At 36.8% G+C, this 12,124-nt stretch overlaps 1 protein-coding gene across 2 annotated transcripts; it reads right to left on the reverse strand.

Moving 5' to 3' along the window:
• Positions 1–2,229: 2,229 nt before the first annotated feature.
• LOC107562084 (gamma-taxilin-like) lies at positions 2,230–11,479 on the reverse strand. Of its 2 annotated transcripts, none has more exons than XM_016246647.1 (9): positions 11,400–11,479; positions 10,068–10,311; positions 9,545–9,636; positions 8,293–8,463; positions 8,014–8,208; positions 7,076–7,195; positions 6,576–6,743; positions 4,870–4,965; positions 2,230–3,830 (listed from the first exon to the last, which is right to left on the reverse strand). In XM_016246647.1, the coding sequence occupies exons 1-9, from the start codon at positions 11,454–11,456 to the stop codon at positions 3,525–3,527; spliced, it is 1,449 nt and encodes a 482-aa protein (XP_016102133.1). In that variant the 5' UTR covers positions 11,457–11,479; the 3' UTR covers positions 2,230–3,524. The 2 variants fall into 2 exon arrangements, with proteins under 2 accessions (XP_016102133.1, XP_016102134.1); XM_016246648.1 differs by lacking the exon at positions 11,400–11,479 and adding an exon at positions 11,127–11,369.
• Positions 11,480–12,124: the final 645 nt, after the last annotated feature.

A 12,124-nucleotide genomic window follows, 5' to 3' on the forward strand; every position in this document is an offset into this window, starting at 1 on the left:
TGATTTTGTATTCCTAAATTGTTAACTCTCTGTACTTCACTTGTGAAAATAAAGTACAGATCAACTGTTAGATTTTTTTTTCTGTTTCTCTTATATAAAGTTTTTAAATTTCCTTAAATAGTACTTATTAGTGATGCACTGAAAATGATAATCGGAAACCAAAAATTCAAGATGCACTTAGCCAAAAACTGAAAGAAAGAAAAAGGTATTAAATTATCCAATTTATTAAATAATCAACACTAAAATAAAAACATGTAAACTGCAGTTTTTGTCAACTTTTTAATAACAGAATTGTTACTACAATTTAGTGTTGAAATATGGACATTTAAATGGGTGTAATGAAAAACTTATGACATTTAAACATTAAATAATGAAGGTCTTTCCTGAGGTAAACGTGATGTGACATAGTTTACAAGCTGTTTTATTGACGTCTTTCTATGGGTCAAAGACTCATGGAGCGATTACACGAGACATGATACATTTCAGTAAGTTGTTCTGTTTCTTTCAACATACATTCTGATGCTCATTCATGTTTATTTCCTGCTATAACTAGTAGTAAAGAGGACAAGATAAATGGTTGCCTCTTGAACTGAAACAGTACAGCGATCGGTGACGCCAGATTAAAGAGCGACAAAACTAGTTTTATTGTTTGTATTTCGTAATAAAATTGAAAGCTTAGCACAAAGCTTATTGCGATGAAGGCACTACAAAATAATGTTAAGTAAAGTTAACGCATCAACAGAAAACATCACAGACTAAAAGATTTACTGTGAGATTTAAGAATCCATATCAGTATCAATTAAAAACGAGAAATTGATATTGTTAATCCAGCACTATCATCCATCACACAGCTGACATGTGTTTGCCTGATTATCCACATTGTCTCTACGAAATAGATGCAGTGAAAATCATCACAATGATTTTCGGCCCTCAAAAAAAATGTTCGGCTACATCACTACTTTTTGTATCTGGACATGTGAAGATGCAGTGAAACAAGATACATCACCGTAAGGAAAATTCTACAAAATGTTTTTATTGAAAAGCAAGACAGAACTACAAGAGCGTTGTACAATCTCAGAGGGGACATGGGCTGAGCAAGGGGAGAAAGAAAAGCTCTCTTGAGCATCTTTCACAGTATGTCTTACCTGAAGAGGTAGATTTCTTGCATAACCTGAGAATCAAACCGGGGCATTGCCAAAAAAGCAGTAGCGATACAAATGACAGTACCAACAAATTTAGAATTAACATGATCCCAATTACAGATGTATTTATCAAAACAAGTGTGCACTTCTGCAGACAAGAAAATATTTGACAGTGTGGTGAAACTGTTACAAGGAAATCAAGTGCTGCGATGTTATAGAAATCAACATTGCTATCCAAAATTTGGAAAAGAAAAAGAAAAAAGCTGGTGAAGATCTACCTTTCCATTCTGTTGAGTTTTACAGTTTGGCTAATTTAAACACATTCAGCCCATGTTTCTAATGAACAGCAAAACCTTGTCCTTCTGCACATGTCATTACAAAACATGATTAATGTTAGTAAAACTAATCAAAGTAGATGATCATGTTCAGTGCGTGTTAAATGAAAACCTTGGATGTGTTTCGTTGGATTCAGCATTGAGGAATGTACTGGCCAGTGTCAGAGGTTCAGATCAGGACATGAACAGAGCCAGATGTTGTCATGGACCTGAGGAGGCAAGCGTTTCTAGACCCTGTGTCCCCACAGCCTGATAATGACCAGATCTTAAAGGCTTTGAGGCCGTTTGTTTAGACATGGATTTGGCAGCTTCTACATTCATCAGTTCAGTTCTTGACATGGTTTCACATTAGCAGTATTGAGAATGTTTGCAGCTCTTCAGAACATTTTAGCACTGAATTACAGACATTTTATTCTTGTTCATTACAAAGTCCAAAAAAAGAAAGAGAAATCACATTCAGCATATCCAGTATCAAACATGTCCAGGCCCCTTTGAAAATTTTTTGTCAGTTTTGTGTCCAGTTAAAGAGCAAAAATAATGCAACCTCTCCAAACAAAAAAAAAAAAATTTTTTTACAGTTAAAGGAATAGTTCACCTCAAAAATAAAAAAATGGTAATTTACTCAGGTTCATGTTGCTCCAAACCTCTATGACATAGAAGGTATTTAAAAATATTTGTCCATACTATGAATGTCAATGGGGTCCAATGTTGTTTTTTTAGACAAAAACTATTTGAGATATCTTCTTTTGTGCTCCACAGAAGAAAAAAAGACACGCAGGTTTGGAACGACATGGAGCGATATATTTGGGTGAAATACCATTTAAAGAAGAGAAGAGAAAAAACACACAAACAAGCGGTCATCAGGACTAATTAACAGCATCATCAAGGCAATAAAGCATATCAAACAAAGGTCATCTCACCCTAATAGCAAACTTTATGTCCTCCTTATTAAAAAATATTAAGGAGAGTTCATAGTAAATTAGGAAATATATTCAAATATATTTTTTTTTAATGACAGTCAATTACATGATTTTGGTAAAAAAGCAGATTGATTTTACAGTTTTATCAGCTTCAGTTATCTAATCCCACGGTTGACTGGCTTGGAAACCCAGATTCAACAAAAACAACTACCCTGTCTCTTAAATAAAAGGGCTTGAGAAGTGAATTTTAATGAAATATAAATGCATGTGGAATTTTATTATAAGTGCGGAGTTTTTTTTTCTGCTGGTTAAGATGCTTTCTCTTCGTCTGTCATGCAACAAAAAAAGTCCTCCCCGTAGAAAGTTCTGAAACTTCAGCGGAGCGAGACTCTTCGACCCTGTCTTAGGATTTCACATAATTGTTGGAAATGTAGCAGCCTTTTTCAAAGTCAAACTAGCCCTTAATCAGAGTCCCATTAGAAAACCAGTCCCAGGCGGAGAGGAGTCTTGACCCCTCTCCTATTTAGAAGACATGTATCTTCCTTTAAAGTCCATTTCAATCAAAGCAACAGAAGCGTGACTTGTCATGGACCCGTCTTGGTTCAGACTCAAAGTGCCAATGAGTAGTTGAGTGTGTTAATGTATCTCCCCCTGTTATTAATGCCCCGTTTCTCAAGTCTCAAGGTTATCTGGTCATCTAGAGCTGGACTGGCTTGTTGACTATTTTAAAATGGCAATATTTAACATTATACGCATCCAAAATGATTTATTCAGATTCTAGAGGTCAGAGCGAAGAGCTACATTTTATGCAAGAGGAACGTAAAAGCGTGCAAGCACAGCACAGCTGAGCAGAGAACAGGGGGAAGGAAAAAGAAAATAAACGTACGAAACAAAGCTGCATGGCGGCCGTCTTGGACCACATGATCATTTCCTACGAAAATACAATGTGATAGAAAACAGGGAGTAAAAAGTGCTTTTCACAAAGCGGATTACCAACGTATAGAGTAGTTAGCGTCTTCACTAATGTCCTGCTTTTTCCCCACTAATTTTTTTTATGATAATAGTTAAGACAAAAATATATACCTCCACAAAAAGAAATGAAAAGAAAGGCCACCAGAAGGCCAGGATCATTCGTCAGTGAGTTGTGTGGATGATATGGTGCCCTCTTCCTCAGGCTGAAGCCTGAGTTTCTCTGTTTGAGGCACCAAACCCTCCATCTCTCCCTCCACCTCTCTCTCCATCTCTGGGTTAAGCACCTGCGGCTGAGGGTCAGGAGGCCCCGTACCTTCTTCCTCCGGATCTTTCGCTGGGTCCTGAAGGGCCTGCAGTTTTAGGTTCAGGTCGTTGCGTTCTCTCTGGAGGGCCCTGCAAAGCTTCTCCAGACGCTCCAGTTTCCCTTGGAGGGCCTTGTAATTCTTGTCTCGCACCGTTTTCTAAGAGACAAACAGGAAGAGCAACTTTAAAAACAGATTGAAATTTGAAATACTCAAAAGTTTGAGGTCAGTATGATTTTTCTTGAAAGAAAACAATACTTTTTATACAGCAAGGATGCATTAAATTGATCAAAGGCGACAGTGAAGACACTTATAATGTTACAAGACTTCTTTTTACATAAATGCTGTTCTTTTGAACTTCCTTTTCATCAAACAATTCTGAAAAAACGTATCACAGTTTGCAACTATTTTGAACATGATAATAAGAAATGTTTCTTGAATGGCAAATCATCAGATTAGAATGATTTCTGAAGGATCATGTGACACTGAAGACTATAGTAATGATGCTGAAAATTCAGCTTTGCATCACAGGAATAAATTACATTTTAAAATAGAACAGTTCTTTTAAAGTGTAATAATTTCACAATATCCCTGTTCTTACTGTATTTTTGATCAAATAAACGCAGCCTTAGTGATCAGAAGAGACATCTTTCAAAAACATAAAAAAACCATATTAACCTTTTGAACAGTAGTGTATATCTATGTCTTGACCCATCTCTTATTTATAAGACATTTATATTGGACTTTGCCTCAACAAAAGCTGAGCTGCCTGCACACACTCACCAAACTTTATAATGATTAACGATATGTGCTACAGTTGGGCGAAAAAATGTTACTTGAAATAAAATACATTAACTGAAATAAAATGTAAAAACCTATTTTAGCTTGTTGCAAGGCAACATTTCTCATTGGTTTAAATTGATCTATTATAACTAAAACTGAAATAATGTATAGAAACTATATAAACAAAAATACTAAAACTTTTAACAAAAATGAAAACAGAATCTAAAAATAAAAACGGATTCTTATTTTAATAAAACTACTATAGTATCTAAAAAACATTGTTGTGACTTTCTTCACTTTTATTATGTAAATGTACATTGCTCTACAACATAAATTCCTCACAGTTCTAGCTTGAATTTAGAAATATGAATTTATGCATGCTTTAAAAACACAACTGCTCTAACATTCCTCTCACCTCTTCTGCCATCTGCAGTAGAGTCTGGTTGTTGGTCTCCCATTTGGTCCTCCATAGCGTGGTCTCCTTCTCAAGCTTCTTGATCTTCTTCGTCATCTGATTAGCGTCAGAAAATAAAAAAGGGGTCATAAAAAATAAGCCTTTCCACACAGAGAACTAAAAGATCATATTCGCTCGACTTTATCTGTCTTTTAAACAATCAGAATTGATCACTTCATTGTCCGAAAGCATTATATTTGGAATTACGTGAAATGTAGAAATACTACAGCATTGCAATTCTTACAGATAAGAACGATGCTATTTTGCATAAATAATTATAAAATGAAAATAATAATAAATTAAACTTAAATCAATTGTTTTAAATGCTAAAAGTGAGTTTAGGCATCACAACAATGTACAGTACGAAATATGCACATAAATTGAGATTTGCTAAAGATTATAATTAACAGTGTAATTAAATCATTTGTCTTTTTGCAGTTTAATGTCAAGTGACCGTTAGAAGACTGAAATTCATAAAGTGGAAGTGAAGACATTTGTTACAAAATTTGTATTTCAAATAAATGCTTTTTTCATTCTATTCGTCAAAGAATCATAAAACAAAATGTATCACAGTTTGCACAGAAATATTAAGCAGCACAACTGTTTACAACACTGATATGAAGAAATGTTTCTTGAGCAGCATATCATCATATTCAAAGGATTTCTGAAGGATCATGTGACACGGAAGACTGGAGTAACGATGCTAAAAATTCAGCTCACAGGCATCACAGGAATAAATTACATTTTAAAATGTTGGACTATTGCAATGCTCTCTTGGCAGGTCTTCCAGCCAGTTCTATCAAACCTTTACAATTAATCCAGAACGCGGCAGCAAGATTCATTTTTAATGAGCTGAAAAGAATGCACGTCACACCTCTGTTTATCAGTTTGCACTGGCTACCAGTAGCTGCTCGCATACAATTCAAGGCATTAATGTTTGCCTACAAAACCACCACTGGCTCTGCATCCCTTTACCTAAATTCATTACTTCAGACTTATGTGCCTCTAGAAGCTTGCGTTCTGCAAGTGAACGTCGCTTTATTGTGCATCCCAAAGAAGCACAAAATCACTTTCACAGACATTTACATTAACTGTTCCCTCCTGGTGGAATGACCTGCCCAACTCAATCCGAGCAGCTGAGTCCTTAGCCATCTTCAAGAATCGGCTAAAAACACATCTCTTCCAATTCTCTTTATTTCACCCTCTAACTCTAGCACTCTCTATTCTAATTCTATTCTTTAAAAAAATAAAATTGTCCCTTTTAGACTTGCACTCTATTCATTTACTAACTGCTTGTTTTCTTTAAAAAAAAAAAAAACACTAACACTAGCTTTTCTAATTTTTTTGTATTCTATCTATTTGTTTTCCTTTTATTTATTATATAATTTACAAAAAAAGGTGTACTGCGTTAAGCTGAGACTTGTTATAGCACTTGCATATCATTGCTCTTTTGTTGGTTTTGATAGCTTCCATTGTCCTCATTTGTAAGTCGCTTTGGATAAAAGCATCTGCTAAATGACTAAACGTAAATGTAAAGTGTATTAAAATGGAAAACAGTTATTTTAAATTGTAATAATATTTCACAATATTACTCTATTTTTGCTCAAATAAATGCAGCCTTGGTGAGCACGAGAGACTTCTGTTGAACACACTTCCTGCACACTCACTTTCTCCATCTCCTGTCGGAAAGTGGTGAAGACCTCGTTGCTCTTGGAGAGGGTGGTCTGAAACTCCTCAAACTTGTCCATGTACAGAGTGAGCTGCTGCTTTAACTGATGCTCCTGCTCCTTCATCAGCTCACATTTATGTCTGGACTCAGTCGCGTCCTTCAGGAGCTGAACAGAGAACACAGATCAACTTTTGGAATTTTCAGGTGACATCATTTTACTGCAGCTCCAGGAGCGATTAGTCACATGGCATTTACAGCACAGGTGATTGGCTCAAATCAAGCTTGCTGCAGAACTGAGTGCCAATGAGCAAAGATGGCAGATTTCAAATCTCATACTTCAGAAGGTCTCACACCAGCAACCAACTTCCATTCCATTGTGATAAATGGGAATGCTTAATCCACATATTATACTGTAGATCTGCTTGGTTGCAGGTGCCAATCCTTCAGGATTAGTAACAGGCTCAGAAACAGGATTAGGATTGTGACAAGGATACTCACAAACTCTCTTTCTCTTTGCTGTTTCTCCTCCACCTCTCGTATCAGCTCAGCCGTCCTCTGGAGTTTAGCGTCCACCAGCTGCTGTTGCAGTTCCTTGTGTTTGAACACCTTGTCAATGTGCTGGGTAAAGATAAATGTCAAGTTCACAGTATTCTTCAAAAGAGCAATTGCTTGGAAAATTGCAACATTTCCTTAACCTTATTTTTAACTTTTAGCTTGTCAATTTAACTTTAATGTGTGAGGCTTCCAGTGTCATTCACTTCCAATTATTGTAGCTGTACAAAAACAGCATGTTATGCTGCTGTTATTAGTTATATAACTAAAACCATAGAAAATATTTTAATTACTTGGAATAAAAAAAAATTATTTTGTTAACATTACAAATGTAACTTTTGATCAGTGTAATGCACCTTTGCTGAAAAAAAAAAAAAAAAAAAGCAGCAGCACAACTGTTTTCAACATTGATAATAATAGGAAATGTTTCTTGAGCCACAAATCAGCATATTAGAATGATTTCTGAAGGATCATGTGACACTGAAGACTGGAGTAATGATGCTGAAAATTCAGCTTTGCATCACAGGGATTTATTATATTTTAAAATATATTCAAAATAGAAGTTATTCCAAACTTTTGACCAGTAGTGTACATATGCATATAGTCATGTGATTAGTCACAATGGTTTCATTTGAGGTTGCACATATATAATGAGCTCAACATGCAAAATACCCTGCATGCCTGAGGAACACATTTAGAATTAAGCAAATAATATGCAAAATCATGTAATGAAACAGCAGAAATAGTCTTGTCTACCATGACTACAAAAAATCATATATAATCTCGACGTTTACAGAGTATACAACAAACTAAATCTCTGCATCTCACAATTCTCAACCGGAGCATAACAGCCAGTTTGCATATAGGGACAGATGTTGCCTCACCTCCTCCCGGAGCTCGTACTGCTCGATGAGCTTCTTGAGTTTCTCAGCCAGCTCCACGTTCTCCTGCCGCAGCTTGCTGTTGTGCAAGTTGTGCTGCTCCATCTGGGCCTCAATCTCGTTGAGTGTCATCTGGAAGTGCAGCGTCGCCTCCTTGCGCTGCTCTTCGTACTCCCTGGACCTCTGAGCATTCTCCTCCTGCCATCACAACAGTTACCTGGTTAAACTAAGGCCGAATCTTTAAATCAGATCCCGGATGAGCATGAGCTGCGGTGGCTTTACCTTTAAAGTCTTGTTATGGCGCTGAAGTTCCCTGCAAAGACTCTCCAGTTTGCTGCGTGCCAGGACGGCCTTGCTGTGCTCGCTCTGCAGGTGGATCTTCTCTTTAAGCACCTGGTTCTGCTTCTTCTGCAACACTTTCACCTGCTTTTGCATGCTGCGACTCTCCTCCAGCTGTCCCAGGAAGAATTACACATTAGTATTTAGTGATGCACTGAAATCTCCCCTGCTGAAATAACAAAAAAAAAATTTTAATAAATTTTTGGTTTCGGAGGGCCAAAATCATAGACCAAAACTAGGGTTTTGTAATTAATGTTATTTAATTGTATTTTTGTTTTACATTTCATCAAAATTACTGCACTTTCACATAAGCACAAATCAAAAGAACTTCAACTCACATCGTTTGCTTGCAGATTTAGTCGCAGAAAACCGTGCAAATGAAAACAAACTGCCTGTATTACACCTATTTGAGTAGAATATCTCAATAGAGATCGCTAAACTCCAACTTATATGTTTTTCAGCTCAATTTTTTCCATTTCCATTTAGCAGACGCTTTTATCCAAAGCGACTTACAAATGAGGAAACGATACGCAAGTGCTATGACAATATAATATATTATATTTTTCCATAATATACAGTGAACGTGTTGCCAGGTTGGCAAGATTAAGTAAACCACTGGGCAGAAAATGTATCGACTCATGCAACAAAAAAAGTTTGTGGAGGCTTGTTACCAATGCAAAATAACAAAAATGCCAAATTACAATGAAACGTTTTCTGGATAAATAACCAGTGGGCAAATATCGCATATGATTATGCTAAATAAATCAACAGAAGCAGAATTCGACATCACGATTAAAATCAAGCAGTTCATCAAAAAGAAGCAGTTTGTTACCGAAGAAATTTTAGATGTAAAGACTGATCATTACAGTATACACCACAAACGTATAAATATGAATTCATTCAAATATTTATTCAAGCATACTTACTTTTCCTGATATATATTAGCTGCCTATATTGTTCACTTAAAAATTACGCAACAGATTAATCCATTTCAGTGCATGACTATTAGTATTTCATACCACAGGAGTTGTATAATACTTTGTATGGAAAAAGAGTAGCTTGGGAGTAAATTCTCCAAATAAATCATACAAGCTTGGATTGCAATTTTTTTGCGAACTCTCTCTGAAAGGACATTAAGTATAAAGTGTAATATCAATTGCTGTTCAAAGTCATTTCTCTAGCCTCAAATACATACCAGGTCTGCATATTTCTTACAAAGGGCAGCGAGTTTTTCTTCTGGGGTGGCTAAAGTATGAAGCGCCTGCATCAGCAACAAAACCTCTTTGCCTACGACAACAAAAGAAGAATTATGCATAGAATAACTTGTTATTGACAAACGAGTCATCCGATCACAATGTAAAAAAAAAAAACACATAAAGGGATTGTTCGCCCAAAAAAGAAAATTCTGTTGTTATTTACTCACCCTCAAACTTGATTCCTAAACCGAACAGTTGTTGGTCCCCGCTGACTTCCATAGTATGGAAGAAAATACTATGGAAGTCAATGGGGACCAGAAACTGTTTGGTTACCCACATTCTTCAAAATATCTTCTTCTGTGTTCAGCCGAAAAAAATTAAAACTCATACAGGTTTGGAACATCTTGAGCGTGAGTAAATGATGACCGAATGCTCTTTTTTTGTATAACTATCTCTTGAATACAGGGCTCTGTTTATTTCTTATATTGAACCCGAAACATTCCGTTAATGGCGAACACTAACCAAATGCTTTTTGGTCCTTGGTTTTCTCAGCATTAGGGTCCAACTCCCCATCGAGGGGGTCAGGGTTACTACCCTCCCTTCCTGGCGTCTCCCCTCTCTCCTCCTCACTGCTCACCAGCCCCGCGAAATCCTCCACATTATCCTGGGATGGGGTCTCAACATCCGGAGGTGAACTGCTCCCTTCAACAAGTCCTCTGGCTTCTAGACCACAGACCCCGATGATTTCCTCCATGACTTCAGTGCCCTGATGATGCAAACACAAAAACCGTCAAAGGAGACGAGTTTAAGTTATCCAAGCTGAGTCTGTGTAGTTTTGACACTGACATTAAACCCTGCATTTAGGTGGCATGTGTCATAACCAATACAAGGACACCTGCTTTAGCTCTAGATATTTACTGCAAACACAGAAAACTCACTATACACAGAAAGACAGAACTGAGCACGTGCTGCACAGAAGCTGAGTCTCAAATCCCAGCGAGCTCTCTACCTAGGCAGCATTTTTGGGCACCATACACGTTTAAAATGCTGTCTAGGCACGAAGCTCACAAAGTTTAGAGGCACAGTCAGAGAGTTGCATTAAAATCAACACAAGCAAATGAGTGAGAGGGAACGGGTTAAGACATGAACAAATGAGACCACTGAGGTATTTATTCAAAGCACGTGTCAACTAATAATCTGTGCAAAAGTAAACGCGTCAGCACTGGCCAATTACAGTATACACTACAAACTTATCAATATGGAATAACTAAAATATATATCCAAGCATACTTAGTTTCCCGACAGACGTATATAACGCGAAATAATTCTTATGTTTAATCACATGTTAAATTAAACCCACAAATGAGCCTCATATTGATCAGTTTCCCTGGGTTAAAAGTTTAAACGGGCTATTTATGAAGCATATCACAGCTCAGATAAAATAGTAAGCCCAAAAATCATCTAGTCGTGAAGTCTGTAAAGTGATAAAGCTGTAAACCTCGGGCTAACCCCGCATTCACCCCTGTTCATACATGTGTATTTAACACTTTTATCATCTTAAATCTATTTCAAAATCCTTACCCTCACTGTTATGTCAGCGCTAGACATAAAACAGAGCACATGTAAATCTGAAACGGGTTGTAGATCCCGATGTTTATTTGGATATCGAGAGTTGAAGTGCTCTTGTAAGTTGCTTAGCGGGCTAAAGCTAAGTTACTTCCTTCGTAAATAACACGTCTTTACGGCGACAGGTTCCCTTCGTGGGTGTATAGCAAGTCTTCCGTGGCGTTAGGTGTGTTAATGGTGTTATATTGAAAAGAAATGTTCAACAGCGAGCAGGTTGAGGTACAGTACCTGTGTGTTTTCAGTGTTTTCAGTGTTTTCGTGCCTGGCGTCTGAGCGCGTCGCCATCTTGTGACGCAACACCGAGAAGTGAAAAGAGTAGCATCTGCTGCAAACCCGGAGGCTGCATATTATAAAACTCAAGTCAAACATATTTATTATGTATTCAAGTGCTTTGTAATGTTATTTTTAACTATAAAATTTTTACAGTTTCTGCTATTAATTAAACTGTCGTTTTATTTCGACGTGCTTTAGGATTAAATCGCACACGTTACTCTACAGGTAGCCTATAATCATTTTATTATGTGTGTATATAAATAAATGTTACTTTCAGTGTTGGGGAAAGCTACTTTTAAAAGTAATGCATTACAATATTAGAGTACCCTGAACGTAATCAGCGCTGTTTACGTTCAGTAGACAGTGCGCGCATGCTGAACATAAATTGTTATTATTGTTTTCTTTGCGCACAAAAAGTATTCACGTAGCTTCGTAAATTAACGGTTTAACCCCTGATATCACATGGACTATTTTACAGATCTTCTTGCAACTTTCTGGACCTGGGAACATTGCTGTCTATGGAGGGCCAGACAGCTCTCAGATTTGATCAGATATATATTAATTTGTGTTCCGAAGATGAACGAAGGTCTTACGGGTTTGGAACGACATGAGAGTGAGTAATTAATGACAGAATTTAAATTTTTGCGTGAACTAACCCTTTAATTGATTGAAAATACAGT

This window comes from Sinocyclocheilus grahami, unplaced genomic scaffold, assembly GCF_001515645.1.
Source record: "Sinocyclocheilus grahami isolate Dianchi unplaced genomic scaffold, SAMN03320097.WGS_v1.1 scaffold804.1, whole genome shotgun sequence".
In the NCBI taxonomy this organism is placed as follows: Eukaryota; Metazoa; Chordata; class Actinopteri; order Cypriniformes; family Cyprinidae; genus Sinocyclocheilus; species Sinocyclocheilus grahami.

Coding starts and splice junctions, on each gene's coding strand:
- LOC107562084 (XM_016246647.1), bottom strand. CDS start 11,456: ATGGCGACGCGCTCAGACGCCAGGCACGAAAACACTGAAAACACTGAA. Junction 7,196..8,013: donor AGTACGAGCTCCGGGAGGAG/GTGAGGCAACAT, acceptor ATCTTTACCCAG/CACATTGACAAGGTGTTCAA. Junction 4,966..6,575: donor TCCGACAGGAGATGGAGAAA/GTGAGTGTGCAG, acceptor GACGCTAATCAG/ATGACGAAGAAGATCAAGAA.